The sequence below is a fragment of the Bemisia tabaci genome, chromosome 10 (genome assembly GCF_918797505.1).
Source record: "Bemisia tabaci chromosome 10, PGI_BMITA_v3".
Taxonomy (NCBI): Eukaryota; Metazoa; Arthropoda; class Insecta; order Hemiptera; family Aleyrodidae; genus Bemisia; species Bemisia tabaci.
In genome coordinates, this window is record NC_092802.1 from 14508581 (window position 1) to 14535484 (window position 26904).

A 26904-nucleotide genomic window follows, 5' to 3' on the forward strand; every position below is an offset into this window, starting at 1 on the left:
GATCCTCCGTCCAAATCGCTCCTCAGATTTTCGGCTCGCCCGACCGTCGCGAGGGAAGTTGTCGGGAAGTCGTGAACTTTTGAGTTTTGATTGTCTCTTCGGCGAACCGAGTAAATATTCGCTCGCGCGGAAGGAAAGCCTGCTATGTTTTCGCCAAGTTCGGCTTTCAAACAAATGTGATAAGATATTGGTATTAGCCGAAGCTTTTTCCGGTGACATCCTATTTCGGGACGAATAAATATGATTTCGACGGAATTGCCAGCTTGGGCCGCGCGCGGGCAGGCAGTAGCGTGGCGCGTTTTGTGAACTTTGCGTAGAACTTCAATTCCTGACTCAGTTTAGAAACTAACGTATGTGCTGTTAGTTTCCTCATGTACGTGAGTGTTTGTACGGATTACCAGAAATTTTAGTTCCTAATTGCAAAATGTAGTCCAAATAAGACGAGCGGAAACAAACACAATTTGGGAATCAAAAAGAGCACGGGAAAGGATGCGCGGTGCTGACGGCGCAGAGATACAACTATTCGTGCTTGAAGGATGTCCGTGTTGCGTCCGCAAAATTGAAGGCGTTATGGCGCGAGGCGTGAACTCGCAATGTCCGCAAGCCCGCTTTATGCTGCCAAGGAGGTGCCGCTCAGATCGGGATGGAAGTTAAAAGACGAGGCCTTTCCTATCTTTGAATGTGTTGACTTTCGATATTTTTTCTTCTTTTTTTATTTATCAATTCGATGTCTTTTCTTTTTTAGCGTGTAGTTGTAGACCTTCGTATGTAACAACACCGCATGATTCCCGAAGAAGAGAAAATCGGAAAAAAGAGCAAATCCCGAAGAGATCCGCATCTGCCAAGGGTTAAAATTTGATTCTAACCACTTGTAGCCCATTGATGAATATGCGGCACTTTTGTTTCACTTTTTGTTTTCACATCTTTTCCTGTTCATTTTTGGCGGACATCCGGAAAGAGCAATTGCAAAAGCTTCCCATCCTCCTTTGGGCAAATGTTGAAAGGCCTCTAATGAACCCGCGATCCGTCATTAAAGCCCCCGGTCAGCCCCCTCGGTAATTATCGGCCTGAGAACCCTCGTCAAGTCGTCGCCCGGATTTCAAACCCCCCCCCCCCTCCGACCCTTAAAATTGGAAGCGCCTGGTCCCGCGCCCTTGAATTCCGTGCCGGGGGGGGGGGGGGAGCTATGTGCAACGCTGCTCTGCCGTGCTAAGTAAGAACGCCGTATGATCATTCGAGAGTTGCCAAATTTCCTTGAATGTAATGTTTATTTTCAAGGAAAGTTACGAATATTTTTCTTCGAAATTTTCAGGAACTTCAGGTGAAACTGCGAACAAAATCATATGAAAAATTGGAGGGAAAATATTCATAAGTTTACCAGGAAATTCGTGTTTTATCCAAGGAAATTTGGCAACGCCTGAAGGTTTATACGGCGTTTTTCCTTAGCGCGGCAGTGCTGGCCCGGTCCCTAGAGGCCGCCGCTTTTGATTTTGGGAGAACCCGGGGGAGCCACGACCCGCTAAATTGGGTCGCTCGGATTTGAATGCGACCGTCTTCCGACGGCGCACAGTGGGACGAGCCGATAGAAGAGGTCGGACATGAAATTTTTGGCTAAAATTTCGAATTTTGGTGTTTATTCCGTCACAAATTCAATTTCAAGGGGTGTTGCTGAAAGAAAATTTCACGAAAAAACCAGTAGAAGCACCCTTGAACGTTTTTTGTTTCATATTTTCGAAAATATAAGCTTTCAAAGTTTCCAGTCTCTGTCCGACTTTTCCTATTAATTGGGTCCAGTGTGCGACGATCCGGGTCCGGAGCCAAGAAACACACGGCACGTGGCACGGGGCTAAACTCTCGTGAGGCGTTATAACACATTGTTTTTCTTCCATTTGGACGTGTTTATGCTAAAAGGAACTATGTGCATAGGATTTGTGTGAGACATAGTTCCTTCTAGCCTAAATATGGTTATTTGGTGGGTCTGATGCAAACTTCAGCTAGAACAAAAAGGAGATTTACTAATTAGAGAAAACGTCTCAAAAATCACGATGGGCGAATCGGAAAAGTCTCAAACTCACTCCTAACTTCGTCAACTTCCAGGCAAAGTATCACAAGCGCCATGCGACGTTTAAAAATTTCCGCCGCCATTTTATTTCTTTACTGAGAAATTGTCGGTTGAATCTGTTTGGAAATTTCACTAAATTTTATCGGCAGCAGAAAGAAAATTCAGTGAAATTTTCGGATAGCTTCGTTGAACAATTTCTCTGTAAAAAAAATAAAATGGCGGCGGAAATTTTTAAACGTCGCATGGCGCTTGTAATACTTTGCCCGGAAGGTGACGACTTCACAATATGCGTCAGAGATATGCATTTTTTAAGCCTCCCGCTTCAAAAACGATACGACGGCACCGCGCGGTGAACATTGCGTGAGAGGTGTCGTTCCATCCGACCTTGCAAGATTTCGGATCAGTGTTGAGAAACTCTTTCTCTCTGTGTTTCGCCTTTTCAGACGAAAAGTTAAAAAAAATTGGTGAGCCCTCGCACACCACCACACATCATCCTGCGACCCGCTGTTTGAGACTCTAGGCCTTAAAAGGCGCCACGGTTGATTCACGTCAGCGACACGTCGCTGTTTCTGCCGGAAAATGAGAACGAACTCGAACGAAAAAAAAAAAAAAAAAAAAAACTCGGAAGCAGTTTTTTTCAAATTTGCGTGCAACTTTTTTTAATGAGACTCAAGGCCAGCCTTAATTACGGTATCAATGCCATTTCGCACGGGTCTCGGAGTAAATGTAATGGAATCATCATGAAATATCAACGTGAGACTTTGGTTGGTAATGAACCGTAATGTCGGAAACTCCCAAAACCGATTTTCAATCAAAATGACTGGATAGGAAAAAATAATCAAGTTAGGTATAGTGTGTTTCAAAAATGTTAAGTTGGAAAGGTTGATGCATGGAATTGCTTACAAATTAACGAGAAAAATCAGACAGTGAATCATCACTAATATAAGCTTCGGAGGATTCCACGTTTTTCCCCGCACATTTAATCCGTCGCCAGATTCTCTGATGAATGTGAATGTGGAAATGGGTTTGAATGGGGGAAACGCTGAAAAAGCAGCATATTTAGCAAAAGTAGAGTCTGGGAGGGACGGAAGGCTTCCTTCGTGGGAAAACCATGATGTAGTTTCGCGATCGCAGTTTCCTACCCTAAGATATTATTTTCGCTCCGCAGCCCGTGACTAGATATACAACAATAAAACAAATAACACAGCGGGTAGCAAGGCTAATTTTCTCGTAAATACTACCGAAACGTTTCGATAGTATTTACATGAAAATTAGCCGTGTTACCAGCTGTGTAATTTGTTTTAACATTGTTTTTTACCATATCGACCAATTATAATGGAGAACAAAGTCTCAGAATAGCTGTATAGAGCCATATATAAGCCTCAATCGACCAGGTTCAAATCCAGTGATTATATCAATCCTCGAAAAGTCTACGATCAACCTTTTCGAACCTATCAGAGAGTAGCTTAATTTTTCCAGATAAAAAAACAGGTTACTTTTTTTCTGAAAATGGCTGCTGTCTCTACGCAAAGTGCACATACCAGTGCAAAGTATAGTGCAAGTGCTATATGCCATTAGCGTGTCTCTGCAGTGCTCGATGACGTATATGGCAAAGAGCAACCTTGTTAGTCACTCTAATGATGACTCTTTTTCCAACCCCAAATTAAATTTCATCAAGACTAAAAAATTAACGGTAAATCTGTAGTGCCTTGTGAATCAAACTATGAGTTATAATCTCGTGTGTGTTGTGAAGTGAAAGTGAAGATCCAACATTTTTCTTCCGTGCAATGTTTTCCATTTTATCACATAATCGGTAATCCGTCCTGAGCATTTTAAGTTAGTTAGTTAATTTATTTAAATACATTCAGCGTCTTAGGCTATTAACGTCTTTACAAAGAATTTGGAAGATGGGTGCATATATCACATTGATATCGATTTTAAACGACGGACGTATATTCGCTTTATTGTTTTCGGTGGCACTTTGCCATGGCGAAGTAGAATATCCGACATCAAATTTTAAAAATACGATCACGTCGGTTTTGATTTACACAACGAAAGTTTGCAATAATTTCGTGGCTTAGTTAGTTTCAAATCAACGATACTTTGCCCCCTACTTTTTACTGTTATATTATTATGTTGATATTATTGCAGAGTTCCTAAAATCCACTGATTGCATTATGAATACAGTGCTCAGCATGGAACGGATTTTCCCGGCTGTTTTCCAAATCTTATTTTCGATCCAATCCATATTTTCATTAATTTTCCAACCAAACCCATTTTCAGACTTTGATTGAAAAAGAACTTCCGCCGCACTGTCTTCACTTCTTTTCAGAGATTTTTTTTCTTTTCTTAATCTTATTGAAAACGTTTTCGAGAATTCAACCTTTTCGACAGATCGATCAAAACAGGAGCTCGTGAGATTCTAATTTCCATTCCTGCATCACCTGTCCGCTGGGTCATTTATGGCAGCTAGTTTTGAGGCGTGATTGACCGATTATCGATATTTCCACATTTGAAGCTGTGGTAGAGAATCGATTATTAAGGCGTTCGTTGCGAACACCCTGTTTATCGATCCTTTTCCAAATGTTGGCAAATAAATCGATAAGTCGCAAAGCACGCCACGCCACAGATGTTCAGTTCTATAATTGCACATTTCCGATTCAAATTTTCTGAAATTGATCATTTTGACCAGGAAAAATCTGAAAAAGCCAGGACATTCTTTACCGTAAGTCTTTGGGCACGCTGTATAGACATACCGTCCGATCCGGGCTCAGAGGCCAAAAGTTCCGGGTGCTGGAGCCGTAGCTTCAATTGCTCCGGGTGCCACGCCCGAAACTTTCAATCTCTGAGCCCGAAACGCGCACGATATGTCTATGTCGCAGGCAAATAGTAAAATTAGGCATTTTGTCAAATGCCTAGGCAAATAGCCAAATATTCTAACTAGATTGAAATTCTACTCCTTTTCCAATTTTTGACAAAATAATTAATTTCTCCTGTAAGAAAAAATTCTCACTAAAGCATCGCACAATAGTATTTTAAACCATTTTCACCTCCCGCACAGGCACTTATCTGGAGATTTTTAGAATGTTATAAAATACAGAATTTTTAGAATTTCATCATTTAAAAATATGAGAGGCAAATAAAGAAGAAGAGACGAGAAGAGTTCGTAGGTTTGATGAAATATTTTTCCAAAAAATATTGAAAACTCGCGAGCTCCTCTCCATAAATTCACAAAATTTTATAGACCGTCAAAATTTAAGTATCTGCCTAGGCATTTGACAAAATGCCTGATTTCACTATTTGCCTGCGATATCTATATAGCCCGTAAGTACGGCTTGTACAAGCCGTAAAGCCGTATTCGGCCGGATCTTTTTTTTCAGTGTACCGGAAGTATGCATCGGGAAGTGGTGTATTCGTTAATCCTCCTCACCAGCATCATCCTCAACGTTGGTTTTCGACGCACGCAGAATATCACCCAGGACATCACCCACGTCACCAATTCGAAGGTCCATCTCACGCGGACATGCCTCACCATCATTCGGTATCGTTCCTCCCCGAAGAGATCAGCCACTCCTCTCCGAACTTCAACCCCAAAAAGATCAGCCACTCCTCCCCGAACTGCAACCCCAAAGAGATCAGCCACTCCTCTACGAACTTCAACCCCAAAGAGATCAGCCACTCCTCTCCGAACTGCAACCCCAAAAAGGCCGTCCACTCCTCCTCGAACTGCAACCCCAAAAAGGTCGTCCACTCCTCTTCGAACTGCAACCCCAAAAATACCGTCAACTCCTCTCCGAACTTTAACCCCAAAGAGGCCGCGTACTCCTCCACGCAATGCAATCTCGAGGACCACTGAACTGTCAGTCCTGGCAGCGGAGGAACTGAACGCTCGCTTCAAGGATGAGGTCGGAAGCTGTCGGGGCCCGCGCGGCGAGGAGCGGCCAGCGTACGAATGTTCCGGCATAATGTTCCGTGGTGTGCGCTGGGACCGCAAACCCTACGCTTGGAGCATGAGTCCCAACAACCTGGAGAAACAGTCGTTCTCGATGGCTTATCTACGCCGCGACGCGCAATGGTCCGGTCTTTTACTGGACCAGCACGACACTGGATTCATCATGTAAGCACTCCTTCTTCCATCATAATATTTATTGGTCTGCCTGTATATAGTCTGCCGTGCCAAGGAAGAACGCCGCATGAACATTCGAAAGTTGCCAAATTTTCCCATATAAATCATGTATTTTTGACAACTTTCATGCATATTTTTCCTTGAAACTTTCAGGTGTTTTAGAATAAATTACGTACAAAAGTCGCTGAAATTTTCGGACAATAATTTTGGCAATTTTTCCAGTAAACTTTGTTTTTATCGAAGGAAACTTGGCAACGTCTGAAGGCTCATACGGCGTTTTTCCTTAGCACGGTAGTATGATAGTGAAGTTACGGAACCGAGTTCTTGCTGCCGTCCGCGTAAAAGATCTTGCCTTGGCTCCGAAACCAGTCATTGACAGCGATCTGCACTTCCAAAGCAGTTGCTTTGCGTCGGGAAATCTTCCCCCAATCCTCCACACTCCTTTAATTTATCCTCATGTGACTTTCATCTGTTCCCGAGCGGAAAAACTATCACGATGAAAAGCGATTGCCAACCAATTCAGAGGTTAAGATCACTGTCAAGGTAGGGAACCTTTTTTTATTGGATGACCCTCGTACACGGAGAAAGAAATTTCGTGCGTGGGACCCGAAGTTGAGGTCACATGGTTCTCTGAAGTTTTCTGATCACGCATCCGAAAACTTGAGGTCGAGCTGTCGAAGTTCGGGTCAGACATCGAGGCACTTCGGTATGTACCGGAGTACTTCAGATGTGTGACCCGAACCCTTCGGTATATATCGAAGTACTTCTGATCTCCGACCCGAACTTCGGCAGCTGGACCTCAAGTTTTTAGGTACGTGATTCGAAAACTTCAGAGATCCATAGACCATATGACCTCAACTTCGGGTCCCACGCACGAAGTTTCTTTCTTCGTGTATATTAACCAAAAATAACAGAAGAACACAAATATTTTTATCAGAACTAGAGAAAAAACACATTGGATCTAGAGTCCAGACTCTTGAAAAAATTGACAGGAAAAAATACTCTTGATTCAATCAGATCTTTGCTTACATCAAAAGGAAATCCGCTCAAATTAAGAGGCTTGGTTCTTGATTTAAGCTAAAATCCGATTATATCGAGAGTATTTTTTCTTGTCGATGTTTTTAAGAGTTCGGACTCTAGATCCAATGTGTTTTTTTTTCCAGTGAGTGTAACTGATTTTTTCGATCATCACGCTCACGCAGGTACCCGCAGTTGAAGACCCCAAGCACGAAACGGAGGTACCGAGTCCTTTGCGCCTTTCCCGTGGACGGGACCACGGATAGACGCAACGGGGATTACGCTTGCGGTAGGAGTCACGCCAACCTCGGAGGAGAAAGCGGTCCATGCGACGAGCAGGGCATCCTGACGTTCGATGATTGGCTGGCGCATTACAAACGAGTCGGTTACACAGATTTTTTCGAGAAGCAGTGCGCTTTCAACATGACCGTGCCGTCGGCTCCGGCCCTATTCAGAACCGTCCTGAAAGCCTCCAATTTCATACAGAACGAGCCTTTCGGGTTCAAGAATAACGAGATCGTGGTTCGCGCGTGGAACGAGGAAAACGCCGAGCGGCTTCCGATCGAGGCGTTTTTCTACGCGGTCGATAGTCCCGATGGCATGAGGACTGCGTGGGAGTTTCAGCGGGATTTCTTGCGGGCCAGCGGCGGGGAAATAGTCCCTATTGTGGCCGTACGGTTTCCGATCGGGGAGAAAGGGACCCCTGAACGACGGACTTTTAAAGTTTTTCCGGTGAAGGAGCAAGTAAGGAAACGAACGTAACTTTGAGGGCTGTATTCGTAGTAGTCTCTTAAACCTCCCTTAATCACTGTTTAAACCAGGGTCTCCGCACTGTCAGGGAATACCAGTCAAAAAACTTCACAACGGTCCAGAATTTTTCGAAAATTTGATTTATACAGTAGACTCTGGATTATCCGGACTCTGGATTATCCGGATCGATTTTGCAACCATGTAACTACGTACGCATTCCGATAAGTTCCGATAAGAAAACTGGAAAGTATCCAAAAGTAGACGAAGCCTTATTTTTGTGGCTGAACCAAGCTAGATCGCAAGGTATTCCAGTTAGTGGACTCATTCTGAAATTAAAATGGACCCAATAAAAAACTTCATGAACTTATTAAGATCACATAAGAATACTGCGGTGTTGGTCGGTGGTGTTTGTTTTTCCTATTACTATCCGGATTTTTTTTTATCCGGATCGGTCCCGGCACCAATTAATCCGAATAATTCAGAGTCTACCGTATTTGACCAATATACATAACATATAATTTCAAAAAAGTTCAATTGACTTTAACTAAAGTAATCAGATTTTCATTAATAATGAAAAGAGTTTAGTTTTAGTAGATAGGTTATTTTTCAAGATAGATGAAGCTTGTAATATCTGACAGCTACCGATACTATTTTACAATGTTAATAATTATTACATCAAAAATCGACTTGTCTTGCCGAGTAAAATTTTCTTTGTGACCGCGAAAGCTCCCACGTTGGACTTGTTCTCGAAGGTATCCCAGGACTTGATCCTTGGGGGTAAAGCGAACCTCGAAGTAATGTCTTGCTTTTTATTTATATTTGTATTTTTAATGTCTCGTGAAGACGAAACATCTCTCAACGAAAACCAAACTTTTGTTTGCCCCTATAGCACAAATGCACGCAATCTAACTCGGTGACAACATACAAGTGAAAAATGACACAAATCAACATTGCACTCATCTTCTGTTTTACTTTTCGTGTCCCCGTCAAAGTTTCACTAGTTAGACTGAAATTTTTCGCATTTAGCTACGGTTTTTTGCCTTTAGTTTTTACTGCGTGCTGTTTTTTTATATTAAAAAAATTCCGGAGCTTTTTTCCGCACTTTGCAAAAACTTTGATGTTGATACGTTCATGTCTAAAAACTCAATTTACTGTGATTTTCACGAAATACTTTCACTTTCTCTGTCTGCTGTGCCAAAGAGGAACTTCGTATTCATAACCAACTGAACCTTGCTCCAATTTTTCCCCCCAAAACCCCTCTAGGGATCCTGATTTTATCAACACTTGTTCTGATTTTTTTGGTCGTCTTTGGATTATTGAGTCTTGATTAAACCATGTTATGGTATTATCCCTTAATTTAAACTGCCCTCCGTAAAACACTAACTTTCTGGTTGATTGTTTAATGCTTTCTTCTAATTATTCAGGGAAATTAATTTGAAGTTTCATTTTTGGTGTCTAAAAATTTCAAGGAAAAATATCCATGGTTTTTCTCAAAAGTATGAAACTCTGTTTTTTTAATTCACTAGACTAATTCATTATTTTCGAGTTCAATTTTTTCAAAGTGTGTCTTAGAGCATGCATTTCAGTTGGCCTCGTTGAAGTGGGAAGACAAAAAGGCTCAACCGACTTGATTTTGAAATAAAAATCTAACCCTCCTCCTCCCTTCCCAATAAATAATAGAGGGATAAATGTTACGCTAGCTGACACTTGGCAAGATCACACCGTTCCTCATGACCTCAAACTTTCGAAATGAAAGTTCGCTAACGAGGATTTTTACATCCGGATGGAAACTCATGCTAACACTTGAATGCACCCGAGAGTTAGATGACTTGTGCAAATGCGGCGGAACCAAGTTTTAAGTCCTTTGAATCGCACAGAATTTGCATTTATTGGCAGGTTGGTTCCGTTCACTGAGCGAATCGTCGGGTACAAGTTTTATTCCCATTTCTCCAAAGCACTTTCTGTTTCAGAGACTCAGGACGTGCCGCGATGCATACAATAAGATCGCCTTTTCCGAAATGAACATTCTTGGGGATAAAATCAGCGAACATTGTAATAAAATGTCTGAAAGATAGTAGCTTTGAATGTATTGGTATTTGGAGTGTAGCCGAGTGCTAGAAATAATGTAATATTGTTGCCATCAATGAAATTTGTTACCTTGTTTGAAATTAAATTATGGCCTTTGTGATATCGATTTTGTGATCCTGACGATGAAGCGTTTGCTTCGAAAAGCTTCCGTCTACTAAGTTTGTTATTAAAATGTAAGTTTTTTAAAGAAAAATTTTACATTATTTCTAGCACTCGGCTACGCTCCAAATACCAATTCTTGGGGCATCCATATTGTGGACGAGTTTCTTTTGTAGGATACAAACTTATCATTAATGGAACTAAAACAAATGTACACAGGCAGCCCAAAACGGAAGTAGTAAAAGTGAAACAAGGAAACAGTGGAAACTAGGCTAAAGTACGTAAAAATACACGAGACGTTTCGGTGTCTCACGACACGGTTATCAACCGCTAGAAAGGACAAAAATATGAAAGAAATTAGAATCAAAAGAGACCAGCCCGGCTTACTTTTCTTATGATCAATATGAAAGGGGAGAAAGCTTTGAAAGAAAGCTTGGGTCAACCGACCGCTTCTCAAGAAAGCCAAGGAGGTGTTGGATTCATTCCAACTGCTGGAGGTTTTGAAGAACTAGTCGTATAAAATCGCAACCTTGAATAATAAATATTTTTTAAAAAATTCGAAATCTGTAACTGCTGGATGAAAATACTCCACCAAAAAGAGGGTGCTCTCTCAAATCAGGCGTGAATCGCAGAAAGGACAGTATTCAAATGATTGAGGTGGGGGTGGGGGGGGGGTCCAGCAAGTTGAAATTCTAGTATTATTACGTTAAATCTAAAGCAAATAAAGTACAAAAGCTTTTACCGTTTCAAAGTAATAATGAACATTCAAAAATTTTGATCTTAGCTCCCTCCCCCCATGTTCTCTGCAGTTTAGGTCAAAAAACCACCCATTTTTAAGCTCCTCAGGTGAAAATCGAGTCTCTTAAAATATTCATGTAATCGGTCGATATTGTTTTAACATTTCAAATAAAACAAACCAGAAAATCGCATTCTTTCAATTAATTGTGAATTGAAGTAAACAAAATTGAGAAGCAGGACAGAGTTAGATATTGTTGAATCAATGGCAAATGACCTTAATGGACCCGTGGCAAACTTCAGATACAGCAAAAAGAAGAGTTTTTTCTTTCTATCGGTATCTGTGTTTATCGATCAAGTTCCGAAAGGTTCAACCGTAATCTAGCCGCAGCGAGCGCGCTCTCAAAGCGATTTTCCTTAGATGAACGAAGAGAACTGAGATGGAAAATTGAGCAGGGTAATCGGATTACAGACCAGATTTTAATCCGCGAAAATTTTCCCACGGTTCTGGTGGCTTGATTAAAAATCAAGACGTTTCTTACAGCAGCCTCGAGAAACTTTCGAATGTCCCAAGATTTCAGTCCCGCGAACTTCTCGCGTCTTTTTAATCTGTAGCTGTTTAACTACGAAATTCCCACTAACAATTACGAAAGCGCGGGCGTTTTCTACTCGAACAAGTTCAAAGGGTAAAGGTCGTTGCATCTTTAAGTTCTTAATTTTTCGCGGGCAAAGGACTACAGCCCAGGACAGGGCTGTAATGAGTGGAAAGCGTGGAAATAATTAATGATGACTGGGCTGAAATCGTATGGATCCCGGAATCTCACGTTGTTCAAGGCTTTAAGGTTTATGAGTTTTTCGCACTTCAGTCTTTATCACCTCTGACTTTCACTTGTTTGCGAAGTTAGAGGCGCCTTGTCGAGATGTTTAAATAAGAAACACTTCAATCCACTTTGCTGAATGAAACAAGCGCTTTCCCGCAAGATTAAAGGAAATGAAAAGCGTTTGAACCGATACAGACGGCTGAAGTTTATGTTTTACTGCATTTTGTGAGATGGAAAGTTGGAAATGATATTTCACAAGGCAAACTCTGTTAAAAATTTCATATAAAGTTAAATCTTCACCGGATACACAAGCATAGACAAATAGAAAAACTTGTTCTAAATAGTTCCATTTTACAGTTTTGGCAAAAACTAGGACCAGAGGCGTATTTCAGCTGATGTCTCCGAAGATTGTATTTTTTTAACAGTCAAATGAAGCTGAATGCATATTATAGAAACGCGAAGTAGTGCATTTAAATAGACAAACTGAACGGTCATTTTTGCAATCGCAGGTAACGTAGCATGGTGTCAACAGTCGTGGTGCATGATTGATCACTGATCTAGTGAGTTTCAATGATAGATTTTTTTGTGATCATGGCGTCAACAGATATTGACCTCATGATCACTTGTTTGTTCGTTGACACCATGCTACATAATCGTTCGCATACTTATAGCTTTGATTCAGATTTTATAAAGAAGACTTTTGGGTAACGATCAGCTTAAACATACTTCCGGGGATAATGAATCCATATTTTGCCGTATGTCACAATAAATTAAAACCATTATTTTAAAGAAATGTGTTCAACATCCTGTATTTGCTCTCTTCAACCGTATCCACCGGGTTTCAGGACATTATGTCGACGATTTTTTGTCCGCGCACCGTTTTTGTCCAGTAGTTTACGCCTACACGTAAAATAAGCAACGGTGACTTGGTCCAAGCGTTATATTTAAGTCGGTACGTAAAATTATGTATTGACAATATGGAAATGAGAAATTGAGAGAGAAGGAGGTGTCGTTATGGTTGCTCATTTTCTAAATTAATGTTATAACTAAAAAAATGTTATTACTTTCTCCTTTTGAATCATCTGTTTAAATTGTCATTGGTAAATATTTGGTTTTATTTCTATCCTTTAAATATTCGATGTACAATATACCTCATATATGTATAGGTACTTTTTTTTAAAATTTTTCTTAACGAAATTATTACCTCATTTTGAAAACATTTATATTTTTAAAACGTGCCAAATATTTGTAAAACCTTTTCTAAGCGACATTAATCTCAATGAGCCGCAGTTGAGCCGACAGAAACTGCAAAAATGAATAAAAGAGGGGGAAAAACCAAGAAGCACGCAATCTTTAGTTTTAACCCATTTGCACATCGATCTTTTAGAGTCAAATGCGTCAAATTTTGAGAGTTTGGTTGCGCGTACACCTCGCTGCAGCACATTAAAGCACAAAATGTAAAAGAAAAAATTAAAGTGCTTTGAAAATCATTAAATTAGACAGGGAACCACCAATATTTTAAAAAACACACATTATATTATTATTCTCTTTTGATAAATTGATACATATTTTTTCCCCATCAATTTAAATGAGAATAGTCTATGCAGAGTGTGCAAACATTTCAAAATCATGAGTTAAAAAAACGCTGACTATATGCGAGTAGGTATAAAAATTAAAGCCTGACAGAGCAGAGCGGCGTGCTGCCAGCGCCGAGGCTCACTGGCGCCTACAAACCTAAGTGGATACTTCTCGCGTTGCACAATGCTTGAAGTATCTACTTGGGTTTGTAGGCGCCTATGCGTGTTTCGCGCTGAGCGAAATGTACGGATTAAAGGCCTCGAATATTTCATCAGAGGATATTCTGCCACACTGCCGTGCTAAGAAAAAACGCCTAAGGAGCATTCGGATGTTGTCAAATCTCATCTCGGAAAACACTAATTTTTGAAGAAAGTTATAAATATTTTTCCTTGACATTTTCAGATGTTTTAGATTGCAGTGCGAACAAAATTCTCTGAGAAATCTAAGGAAATATACTCACGAATTTTCTCCAAACTTCGTGTTTTGTCGAAGACAATTTGGCAACGGCCTAAGACCAAAGGCTCATACGGCGTTCTTCCTTGGCACGGTAGAACACTCGGACGCTCAAACACTGCCGTGCTAAGGAAGAACGCCGTATGGACATTCGAGAGTTGCCAAATTTTCTTCGATAAAATGTTCATTTTTGAGGAATGCTATGAATATTTTCCGTTTCAATTTTCAGGAACTTTAGGTGAAATTGGGAACACAATTATCTAAAAAATTGGAAGCAAAATATTCATATGTTCATCAGGAGATTCGTGTTTTATCCAAGAAATTTGACAACGCTTGAAGGCGTATACGGCGTTTTTTCCTTAGCACGGCAGTGCAGTAGTCTTGGCTCTCATCGTCTTGCTGCCTTTATTCGCAGTTGAGATTCCGCGAAAGACGCGTCAGTTGCGAGGAGTTGAGTCCGCCTTGATTTCAGATCCCGGGATTCGATTATGATGAAGTGTGGCAGGGATAAAAACGATATCCCCATCAGTAAGAAAGGCACTTGGAGGGACGTCCCGGCGGGTGAGGGGTGAGGGAGTCGTATCGGTGTCAGGCCCGATCCCTTCATCGCACAGTAGAATGAGTCGGAAAAGGTCGGACATGGTGCGGAAGCTTGAATGAGGCATAAATGATCGACTATCGATATTTCCTTATTTGAAGCTGTGGTGAAGAATCGACGATTCAGGTGTTTGTTGCGAACACCCTGCTCACCGATCTTTTGCCAAAGTTTTAAAAGGCGGATCAATCAATTTATCGCAATGCCCCACTCCACTGTGCAGAAACTTTGAAAGCTTATATCTTCTTCAATACTAAGTGTAAATGTTGGAAAGCGGTTTTATTGGTTTTATAGTAAAATTTCCTCTGCAAAGTACCGCTCAGCCGGCCAGGTTGGCCTAGTGGTCAGCGCGTCTGACCCTAGTTCAATAGGTCCCTCGACTAATTAAAGGTGTTGTCTCTTGTATTACCGGAAGACGACAAAATTAGAATTTACCATACTTTTTATCTCAGGAAATGAAAGATTTTGCCACCTTTTCTCGTTTTTAATGTATTTTCTGAATCCGATTGTTTTTTCCAATTTTTGATACCTATACGTTCAAAAAGATTGTAAAATTTGCCGCCATGGGCCGCGGCCCACGTGGCCACCCCCTTAATCCGGCCCTGTTGCAAGTTGTTTCTACTCGGGAGAAGTCAGGTTGGTCGAGCAGGTTGAACACGAATACAAATCGCGTCCACCCAACATTTTGAGGAGGAAACATTTGTTAGAATGAAAACCCGTCCTTTGTCTAGTTGTTCGTTTAAATTAGGACCAAAGAAACATAAAAATTCACATTTTAGTCAATAATTGCATGTCCAACGTCTTCCAGTGGATCGTTCCTTTGTGCGATGCAGGCACGAGTTACACGAGAACGAAAAGAATCGTCGCCTGAAGCTGGAGATTTACCCATCATTGACTGGCGAGTTCACGCGGATAAAAGAATCAAGAGCTGCACTTCTTAGAGACGTTTTATAAACGAAAAATGTCTCATTCTTTTCTGCCGTACTAAGGATGAACACTTGAGAGTTGCCGAATTTCCTCCGGAAAAATGTTTACTTTTGAGGAAACTTATCAATATTTTTCCTTGAAATGTTCAGACAATTTAGATCTAATTACAAACGAAATCGTCTGAAAAATTGACAAAAAATATTGATAAGTTTCCTCAAAAGTAAACATTTTTCCGGAGGAAATTCGGCAACTCTCAAGTGTTTTCCTATGAATTAACAATTTGTGAACGGAAATTTGGCAACGCCTGATGGCTCATACGGCGTTTTTCCTTAGCTTGCCAGTATTATTGTGATGTTTGACTCGGATCCGCCCTTTTAGGTTATTTAGGACTTTTGAAAAAGTTCAAAGGCGAGTTATCTCTACGTGTGACGGAGCCAGTCATAATGTGCCGCAAAGTAGACACTCTAATCATTCGGCTTAGCAAAAAAAAAAAAAACGATTCATAATTGCCAAATTTTTCTGAAAAATCATCATTTTTTGTGCTATCAGCTAAAAAGTGTGCAACAACTCACAAAACGTTGAGTTAACCGCCGCAGCAGTTAGCTTTACATCTTAACATTGCTATAGTAACTGATGCGGCAGTCAACTCAGCGTTTTGTGAGTTGTTGCACACTTTCTTCATCCAGAATGTTAAGACAGCATTCTTATACTGCTCAAGTTGAATCTCGCAACCAACCCTCGCTCGCGCTTTTGTGAATGCAACGCGTTCGGAGGGGTGGCGTTTGGCCGGCAACGGTCGTCGAAAAGAAGACGTTGAAAGGTCACGCGATTAAACTCAAAAGTTGCGCTAGCGAGTGTCACTCCACGCTAACGCAGAATTGGGGGGGGGGGGAGTGATGTATCACGTCGGAGGCCAACCAGAGTGTCGCTTATAGTTCGATACTCACCGCAACCTTTCAAGGTGTTCCACTTCCCTTCTTCCGGTCCGTCGCTGGGTGTGTTCGAGCTTCGAAAGCTCTGCTTTCTTAGAAGTCAAGGACACAAAAACGTGGATACCAAATCGGAAACTTAGTCAAGATGAAAGAGAATAGGTACTATAAGTTATGTTGGTGGCTTGAGCTTTCTCATGAGCAACCACTGTCGAACACAACACTCGTCGAAACGATCAATTTCTACGTCCGATATTAACGTAGATATCCTCCTTGAAAAAACTCAGCGTATGACGTCATGAAACCGTGATAGTGCATGCCATGATTACTTCTACCTCGGTTTTATCCATGTTTTACCTTAAGTAACCAGTGCAAATCGTTGCTCCTCGGACGTAAAGGCGTATCTTTTCATCCACATGAGCCCCAAGAAGCATGGAGTTTTATGTACAAGACTCACGTGAAAATAGAGATACACCCTTTCGTCAGAGGAGCGACGAAATGTGCACTGAAAAAAAAAAAAACACATTGGATCTAGAGTCCAGACTCTTAAAAACATCGACAAGAAAAAGTACTCTTGATCCAATGAGAATCTAGCTTAAATCAAGAACCAAGGCTCTTAATTTAAGCAGATTTCGTTTTGATTCAAGCAAAAATCCGATTGAATCAAGAGTATTTTTTCTTGTCAATGTTTTCAAGAGTCTGGACTCTAGATCCAATGTGTTTTTTTCCCAATGTGTGTATCGGTAACTGATGAAATCAAGAATGAACTTTCCGCAGTGGATGAAGTCATACCGCGTATTTTTCGAAGCGCGATATATCACTCCGCATATACATTTTCCTAAGACGTGTTGCGTAAAAAAACGCACGAAAACAGAGCGTTCACAGGTTAATGCAAGATTCAATACGTCTGAAGAAGTACGAAGGAAGATTCGGGTATCCTTGTGAAACCGCTTCTCGAAGTCCCGTCAGTCGATGCTAATGGAGCCTTGTCATTGTGAACTTTCGCTTACCACCCCACCCCCCTCCATCCCGCCCCCACACTTCGCCGCGGGGAAAGTTCCCACGCTTTCAAGTGCATCTCAACTTGGCTGAAAGTCAAACCGCAGAGTGATACGATACGTCGCGTCGCGGCGGGCGTCATGAATACTTCACCGCGTGGCGCGTATACTGTCGCGCTAAGGAAAAACACCGTATGAGACCTCCGCCATTGCCAAAATTCGTCCGATGAATCACGCATTTTCAAGGAAATTTGTGGAGGTTTTTCTCCCAATGGAGATGTTGCATGTGTGAGGAATTTGCGATTTGACCGTTGATTCTTTTGTAAAAGTTCGCGAGAAACACGATTACTGGTTTTCTCTGAAATCGTCTCCCAAGCTCAAAAAAAGGATTCAAGTTGAGGCCAAAATGGAGGGGATATCCCACGCAATCCTGAGAGTCCACCTCTAACATCAAAACAAACTCTCCATGTAAAGATAGGGAGGAAATACATTAGCAGGGTTGCTGTGTTTTCAGTTTTGAAGTTCCCAACTAAAGTGGTAGCCCTGTCAATGTATTTGCTCCCTATCTTTGCATGGAGAGTTCCTCTTGATGTACAGGTGGACTCTCAGGATAGCGTGGGATATCCACTCCATTTTGGCCTCAACTTGAGAGCTTTTTTTGAGGTTGGGAGTTAATTTCAGAGAAAACCAGTGGCACCATTGGGTTTCTCGCGAACTTTTACATAAAAACCAGTAGTCAAATCGCAAATTCCTCACACATGCAGCATCTCCATTTTTCAGAAGTTTAGTCCGCAATTTCATTTACGGTATCTGAAGATTTTGTGGAAAAATATTCATCAATTTTCCTAAAAATAAATGTATAACAAAGGGTGGTTTGGCAACATCCGGCTGCTCATAAGACGTTCTTCGTAAGGACGGCATTTCAGCAGCGCAAATTCCTTTAATCAAGGAATTAGAGTGCCTGTTCATCGTGACTGAGTTGAGAGAGGTGTATACCGTATAGGGAGAAGTCAATTTAGCAAATGGAGAAGCATGCTTCGCGAAACTTGCCTTTGAAGACAAATTTCGCGATGCGATTTCTACCGACCACGTAATTGAATCGCACGGTGTTGAAAAATGACCCATCTTTGAAGAATGGGTCTTCTGCTTCACTGGAAAAAAAACACATTGGATCTAGAGTCCAGACTCTTAAAAACATCGACAAGAAAAAATACTCTTGATTCAATCGGATTTTTGCTTAAATCAAGAACCAAGCCTCTTAATTTGAGCGGATTTCCTTTTGATTTAAGCTTAAATCTGATTGAATCAAGAGTATTTTTTCGTGTCAATGTTATCAAGAGTCTGGACTCTAGATCCAGTGTGTTTTTTCCTAGTGTTACAGAAGATACAGCCGTATAAATGTGCTAGCTACACTTTTTTATAGAGCAGTCTGAGGCAATGGTAACAGTAGAAAAACAAGGTGGGAAAAACGGGGAACAAGGCTATAATACAGAATTGAAATACCCGAGACGTTTCGACTCATTACTGAGTCATTTTTAGTCGAAAATACAATAAAAATTTTAAAAAAACGATGAAAACCTGAGCTTTACATGGTGGTGGCCGGGATCTGAGGAAAATGATAACAAAACTATGTAACGTGTTAAATTGAACCACCTTAAATGCACCAATTGGTAGGAGAAAATCATATGACCGAGCACGCTTCGGTATATCACTGTATTTAATTCTACGAAACGGCTCTGAGCGACCGCGTCGTAAAGCTCCTTCAATTTTGAAGGTAGGCCACGTGCCGACATAGACGCTCGATAAGTGGTATCCCGTTTATCATGGTTTTAAAGAATACTGTATCTGAGTTTTGCAGCCGATGCGGTACTTGAACAATACTTTTCGTGGTTTGACCCTCATAATTATTGGAGTATCTTTTGAATTCGTAGATTTTTGGCGGTTGGTTTGAATTTTATATGAAGTAATAAAACTTTGTTGCGCCACGGCATCAAAATTCCTAATTGAAATGTGCGAAAGCTCGAATAGTTTTCATTGAAAGTGTCCGTCATAATACTTACAATACATCCGATTACAAGTTTCTGATAGAGGCATTGGCATCAAACTCACCTGTAACAGAAATGAAATAAATTCAATGAAAAATATTTATGTTAATTTAATACTAGCTCATTACGTTGATGATTAAAATACCCATTTTTGAAACTATTTTTTTAAGCCATTGAAAATTTTAGCAGATTGTTAATAAACGTTTGCTTAAATGTAATGAGCGACGGAGACTTCGGAAATCGCGCTTGAAGCGCGGCTGTGAACTAAACTTAAAAATTTTAGTGTTTAAACGTTTTTCAATCGATTGATACCCAATGAAGAGGTTGTTGCTCTTTTTTGCCCCTCCATTTTCTTTTTGATGAAGAACTTTCATCGTATTTTTTTTTGTTTATTAAAATGTGACCCTAAACGCTTGTAATTGGTCAGAATACGATGAATTTTGCAGCAAGTCATAAGCCTGGTTTTAGTTACGTAATCGTTGTTTCCCTCACGAAAGACAGTAACTACATTTTAAGTTTGTCAAATTTCCCTTCGTAAGTTACATTTTTACCAGGAGTTTTACCTTTTCAAACCGAAAATTTCATTGATTTTTCTGAAGATTTTCAAGAAGACAGTTTTTCGACAAATATTGCAAAGGCACATTATTTTAATAATTTGCATAATTTGAGTCAAGTGTACAATGCCTTGGAATTTGGTTACGGTCCTTCGTTCAGGAAACGAAGAATGTGTTGCCAGAAGATAATAAAAACAGAATAAATTCAAATGAGGTAGAGTGGTACAGGATAGATGGAAAATTCGCAATTTCTCAAATTTCTCCATTTAGTTACTATCACAAACACTATAATATTCTCATAAAGATCGATATAATTTACATTAGAATACGTGTCCCAGGCCAATATTTTGGATGATTCTTCGCGAAGGAATAAACGTCCCATTAGCAACCGCGGTTTAAACTTAATATCATTCCCGGAAACAATCTGGCCAGTTCAATAATTTGCTGTATTGCCCTGCTGAGGAAGAATGCTGTATGAGCCTGCAGACGCCGCCAAATTTTTTTTGATAAAAGACGAATTTCATGGTTAACTTATGAATATTTTTCTTCAAATTTTTCAGATAATACTGCTCGCAATTTTATTTCCTCGAAAGCTCCTGAAAACTGTAAGGAAAAAGTTCATAACTTTCCTTAAAAATAAAAATCTTATAGGAGGGAATTCGGCAACTGTTGAATGTTCATACGGCGTTTTTCCTTTTCGCGGCAGTGTAGTCCTTATGACTGACATAAACGATCCAAAAAAGCAAGTTCCTCGTTTCTTGCTCGAAAGACTCTCACCTCAGACCTGGCTGCTACCCGTTCTGTGTGTGCCCGCCTTCACGACGGGTCATTAAGGTCAGGATGTCCTCTATTTTCGCCGGTATCCGGACAACGGCCAACCCGCTATTAGCATAAATTCTAGTTTTCCGTAAAAGCTATTCCGGACCCGGAAGAGGACCCATTGGTCTCCCCGGCGGAATTGGATGAAGCATTTACGCCCAAGATGTTAGCGCGAATTATGACCGGCATCTTCGCGCTGTTGCTAAATCGTCTCTCCTCTGACGTAAGGGCGTAGCTCAATTTTCGCATGAACCCCAGAAAGCATGGGTTTATACGTAGAACAGGGCTCGCTAGGAAATTGAGATACGACCTTACGTCTAAGGAGCAACGAACTGAATTGTAAGTGAGATGGCCTGGAAGACGAAGGAGAAGAAGAAAAAGAATTGGAATTAGAAGAAGAAGATAAAGAAGAAAAATGAGATAAAGAAGAAGAAAGATGAGATAAAGAAGAAGAAGGAGTAGGAGAAAAAGAATTAGAGAAAAAAGAAGAATTAGAGGAAGAAGATAAAGAAGAAAAATGAGAAAAAGAAGAAGGAGAAGAAGAAAATGAATTAGAGATCGAAGAATGAGATGAAGAAGAAGAAATAGAATTAGAGAAAGAAGATCAATTAGAAGAAGCATCAGAAAAAGAAGAAGAAGAAGAAGAAGAAGGTTTCGAATTAGAAGAAGAAGATGATAAAGAAGATAAAGAAGATAAAGAAGATAAAGAAGAAGAAGGTAAAGAAGGAGAAGAAGACGGAGAAGAAGGAGGAGATTAAGAAGAAGATGAAGAAGAAGCAGATAAAGAAAGAGATACAGAAGAAAAAGAAGAAGGAGAAGGGGATCAGAAGGATATAAGTGAATACTTCAATAAAAAAAAATAGCCTTTATTCTTGATTTTTTAATCGACCTCGCAAGATAAGTTAAAAACTGAATTCTTACAACCTTTGACAAAAAATTAGAAATAATTGTTATTTGTGTTTGATCCTTAGCGGCTGTTTCGTTTACAAAGTTGAGTCATTTTGAATCGTTGAATTTCATTAAAAAATGTGTGGGAATGATATCCCATTAAAAAAATTCACTTTTTGCTTCCAATAGTATTTTTCCCTCGCCATGAAACTAAACAAACAGCGCGAGCAATAGAACGGTTAAGGGCGTTACAGCAATATCCATTACAGAAACGATCGACGGTGCACGTATCCAAAATCAATATCAAGTTTACGACATTGACGGCCGTTACAGCCGTTACACAGCCTGCTCATCGTCATAACGGAGGTTCTAGAGACCGGGCCATTCAAGGTAGTGAAGCTCCGTTGATTATGAAACATGTGCATTCGAGTGCACAAAAACGTGACGTCATCGCAGTGTCAGCAATGTTGTACAATGTTGCGGTTTCACCGATGGATGCATGGTCTACTCGTATTCTCCTGTGCTAAGGAAAGACGCTGTGTGAGCCTCCAGGAGTCAACACATCTCCTTCGACAAATCAGGAATTTTTGGGAAAATGTATGAAAAATTCTCTTCCGATTTTAAGGATGATTTCGTTCGCAATCCTAAATTTGTTTCTCTTGAAAAAGCCGTTTTTCACCGATCCAGTCACATTTCGTCACCTTCCGGCCAAAGTATCACAAGCGCCATCCGGCGTTTAAACATTTCCACCGCCATGTTATTCTCTTACCGAGAAATTGTTGGTTGAATCTGTTTGAAAATTTCACTGAATTTTATCGGTAGCACAAAGAAAATCCAGTGAAATTTTTGGGACAGCTTTGTTGAACAATTTCTCTGTAAAAAAATAAATTGGCAGCGGAAATTTTTAAACGTCACATGGCGCTTGTGATACTATGGCCAGAAGGTGACGAGATGCACATAGATTAAAGCAGTCAGCGCTCTCTGTGGTGAGAAAATTAAACCCAAATCGAGTTTAGAAAGGTTTTCAGAGAGTGTTTCCCGTTGAAAACTCGCCAATTGCAGAATTTTTCCCTAAATTCGGCTGTTTTGGAATATCCTCCCTGGGAGATTAGGCCCCTTTTCACCGACCCGGTCACATTACTCCGCAAAGAACTGACCCATCGAGGAAAAGACGACAAACCAGCCTAACCACGGTCAGTTTCAGGGTGTCAACATCTAACCCTCGTAACGCGAGGGCGGGCGCCGCACAGTGGATCGAGTCAATTAGAGAGGTCGGACATGAAATTTTTTACTAAAACTGCAAATTTTGATGTTTATTTTGTCACATTTTAAATTTTGAGGGGTGCCTTTAGAAGAAAATTTTACGAGGAAACCAATGGAACCACTTTTAAAATCTCAAATTTGTGTATGAACGGAGTTATAAGCTTTTAAAGTTTCCAAATTTCGTCCGACCTTTCCTATCGACTCGATCCACTGTGCGCCGTAAGCGATCCTCGATTGCGTCGGCCCGCGACCTTTAATCCATGTTATTTTTCCGTCGCGGTCAAAACGTGTTGCGGGGGCCCGAGTTGGGGGGGGGGGGGGGGGGGGGGCTTAATCTCGGGCGGCATCGTGTCGAACCTCTCGCGTCTTAGGTCTCGCTGGCTCGTCTTGTTTTGCCAAGACATCGCGATTCCCAATTCTCATCGGCCGAGATTACACTAAGCTCGATATATCGATTGATCTGCCATTTAAACCTATTGAAAAGGATCGATAAACGGAGTGTTCGCAACGGACACCATAATAATCGATTCTTTACCGTGGCTTCAAATGGGGAAATAACGATAATCGATCATTGACAATATCGGCTTTGCGGCTCAGCCAGGCCTAATCTTCTTATCCGGGCCCCGAGGTGACCTATCGCTAATGGCTGTCAGACCCTTCCCATCGATGTGTACTCGAAGAAAGCTTATTGTTGGCACCCGAGGAAAATTCCTTTCTCCGAGATTTTTCGAGAGGCTGAAATGGTAACGAAACATGGTATGTAACGCGATTATGGTGTTAACAAACAGAGATATGACGCTCATCCCTAACACTGCCCTGCTAAGGAAGAATGCCGCACAGTGGATCGAGTCAATAGGAAAGGTCGGACAAAATTTGGAAACTTTAAAAGCTTTAAACTCCATTTATACAAAAATTTTAGATTTTAAAAGTGGTTCCACTGGTTTCCTCGTAAAATTTTCTTCTGAAGGCACCCCTCAAAATTTAAAATGTGACGAAATGAATATCAAAATTTGAAGTTTTAGTCAAAAATTTCATGTCCGACCTCTCCTATTGACTCGATCCACTGTGCGCCGTATGAAAATTTGAGAGTTGCCAAATTTCCCGTGATAAAACATGTACTTTTGACGACATTCATGCATATTCTTTTCCTTGACATTTTTAGTTTTTTCAGATTACATTGCGCGCAAAACTGTCTGAACATTTTGGGGGAAAATATTCACAATTTTTCTAATGAATTAGGTTTTTATCGAAGTAAACCTGGCAACGTCTGAAGGCCCATGAGGCGTTCTTCCTTAGCATGACAGAATAGCACATCGACGTACAAGTTTGCTGTGAAAACGTTTCATTTTGTATTTCAGAGACACATTTTTAGGAAACATTTTAAAAACTCCTTCTTTCAAATCCCCCTCCCCAAAACGCATCGCACACTGTAAGTTCCGCTTCGTAGACCCCTTATAAGTTAAGCTTCATAGAGCGGGCTCGGTTGAAGGACATTTCGACAGCGATTTTTTGTCCGCACACCTGGTTCTCCTAGTAGTTTATGTCTCCGCGTTTTTTCGGTAGGGGAGTTCGTGCCATAGTACCTTAATTTATTTTTCGAGGAAAGCTTCGTACTCTTAAAGGATGCCTATCATTCTTAAAATGTTGGAGCACCTTCAATTTTGTTTGATACTGTGCAACACCTCTGTTGTGAAATAGTTGCTTGAGGCGCCGTGGCACGCTGCGGCGCGGCGGGCGGCGGGCCATCTCCCAACGTGCAATGGCGCCTACAAACCTAAGGGGATACTTCAAGCATTGCGCAATGCGTGAAGTATCCCCTTAGGTTTGTAGGTGTTAGTGCGCGTCTCGCGCCAGCGCCGCGCCGGTAGCACGCCGCGCGCCGCTCCGCTCTGTGTTTGGCTGTAATATTTAAAATCGCGGAGTCGGTGTTTTTCAGTTCATAGTTTTGAAATTTTTGCACACTCTGAATTTTCCTCATTTAAATTGATGAAAAAAAGAAATTGCATTTGAGGAAAATTTAAAATGTGTTTTGTAAATAATACGGTGGTTCTGTGTCAAATTTAATGATTCCCAAAGCACTTTAATGTTTTCTTTTATATTTTGTGCTTTTACTGTGCTTCAGCGCGGTGTCCGCGCAACCAAACGCTCGAAATCGGACGTATTTGACTCTAAATGATTGATGTACATAGTCATACGGGTTAAAACTAATGATTGCGTGCTTCTTGGTTTTTCTCCCATTTTTATTCATTTTTGTATAGTTTCTTTCGACACAACTTTTATTTATTTTCAGACCTCAAAATGTTGTAAAAACGGAGTTATGAGTTTTTAAAAATTCCACATTTTGTCCGACTTCTCTTATTGACTCAATCCACTGTGCGCCGTTACACCAGAGGAGCGACGTCATCGCTCCTTCAAAACGTATGGTGCAGAGATGACCGTATGACTTATGACGACACATGACAAGTTCCGTGATACCACTATTCGAACTCCGGTGTGTTGCGGAGTATCATCGTTATTTGAAGGCGCTTTGAAAAACGGATGAAAGGAATATTCGAGTACTCACACGGCGCGGCGTGGCGTTCTCTCTCATCTCTCATCACTTATAGGGTGTCTACGTGCATGTATATTGTATAGGGAGAGTACGGACACGTCGATAATCTTGAAGTTAGGTCGTGAAGCTCTCAGGGCCTAAAAGGGCATTTTCTATGAATTATGCAGAGTGATTTGTTATTAGACTCGTTACGACCCGTCGTTCATAAAACAAATATTTGACCTGTTTTTTTTTTTTTTTTTTTTTTGCATAAATCGTCGTCTCCCGGGCGAAGGAACTTAACTCTATTCCGTGGTTGCCAAATTGACTCAAACAATTAATTTATTAATCGCACAAAAATGCACGTGTGGAATTTGTATTTAAGATTTCCCTGATTTTTGCATGAATCCGAGGAGAAAACAATGAAGTTTTCAGTTAGAAATGTTCAAGATTCTCCCGCTTAATATTCAATTTGCGAGGGGAAATTCAGAAATATTGAAATGGAGTTACATTCTTTCAAGGAAAAATACGGATTTACTCATTTTTGAACATTCTTGGCCATCTCGGTTTGATATTGGAATCTGAGGATTGGCCGTGCCATTTTTTTTGTCGGAGGGTCGGCTTCCATTTTGGGCCCTAAGAGCTCCATTTTTCGCACCCAATGTACCCACTTTCCCGAACAGGTACTATAGTATAGTGTAAATAGGTTCAAATGGACCGCGTTTAGCAGAAAGGTACCAAGCGACCAAGCCGCATCAGCTATTCTCAAATTTAACTGGGCAACTTAATTTTTTACGAGAGGACGTTCGAGCGGATTCCTTTGAACATTTCAAGGAATGGAGATGTTGCATGCGTGAGGAATTTGCGATTTGACTGTTGATTCTTATGTAAAAGTTTCCGAGAAACACGATGGTGCCACCGGTTTTCTCTTAAATCATCTCCCAAGTTCATAAAAAGCTCTCAAGTTGAGGCCAAAATGGAGGGGATATCCCATGCTATCCTGAGAGTCCACCTCTACATCAAGACAAACTCTCCATGCCAAAGATAGGGTGCGAATACAATAGCAGGGATGCCGTGTTTTTAGTCTTAGAGTCCCCAAATAAAGTGGCAGCCCTGTCAGTCAATGTATTTGCTCCCTATCTTCACATGGAGAGTTTATGTTGGTGTAGAGGTGGACTCTCAGGATAGCGTGGGATATCCCCTCCATTTTGGCCTCAACTTGGGAGTTTTTTTAGGCTTGGGAGATGATTTCAGAGAAAACCAGTGGCACCATCGTGTTTTTCGCGAACTTTTACATAAGAATCAGCAGTCAAATCGCAAATTCCTCACACATGCAACATCTCCATTCACACAACTGTTTCCACGTAAAAAATTAAATTGCCAAATTAAATTTGAAATTAGCCGATGCGGCTTGCTTCCTTTCTGCTCAACGCGGTCGAAATGTGTTAAACTGTGGCAGTAATATCCGTAGGCCGGGATGACCCCCGCCTATCACTCGCAAGGCGAACGACCCCCCATAACCGTTAACAGCGGAGCAGGGCAGGGCGGGGGTGTTGTTTGTTCCGGCAGCGGGATAAAACCTGTGACGATTACGATTGTCTCATAAACTTTGATCCGCTGTGAAGCG

General features: G+C 40.9%; 3 protein-coding genes across 4 annotated transcripts in view; 2 read left to right on the forward strand and 1 right to left on the reverse strand.

Moving 5' to 3' along the window:
• Positions 1–26904, forward strand: part of LOC109037684 (glycosyltransferase 25 family member) — a 323369-nt gene that overhangs the window by 162308 nt on the left and 134157 nt on the right. The gene's annotated exons all lie outside the window — the stretch shown is intronic.
• Positions 1–26904, reverse strand: part of LOC109037686 (cannabinoid receptor type 1A) — a 276308-nt gene that overhangs the window by 144633 nt on the left and 104771 nt on the right. The gene's annotated exons all lie outside the window — the stretch shown is intronic.
• On the forward strand, positions 3564–8423 carry LOC109037687 (uncharacterized). The gene is made up of 3 exons (XM_019052465.2): positions 3564–3875; positions 5443–6179; positions 7391–8423. Exons 2-3 carry the CDS (start codon positions 5455–5457, stop codon positions 7965–7967), a joined length of 1302 nt encoding a protein of 433 aa, XP_018908010.2. The 5' UTR covers positions 3564–3875; positions 5443–5454; the 3' UTR covers positions 7968–8423.

Excerpts from the sequence above, each read along its gene's own strand:
- LOC109037687 (XM_019052465.2), top strand. The coding sequence starts at position 5,455 with ATGCATCGGGAAGTGGTGTATTCGTTAATCCTCCTCACCAGCATCATC. Across the intron at positions 6,180-7,390 it reads CACGACACTGGATTCATCAT|GTACCCGCAGTTGAAGACCC; the intron begins GTAAGCACTCCT and ends ACGCTCACGCAG.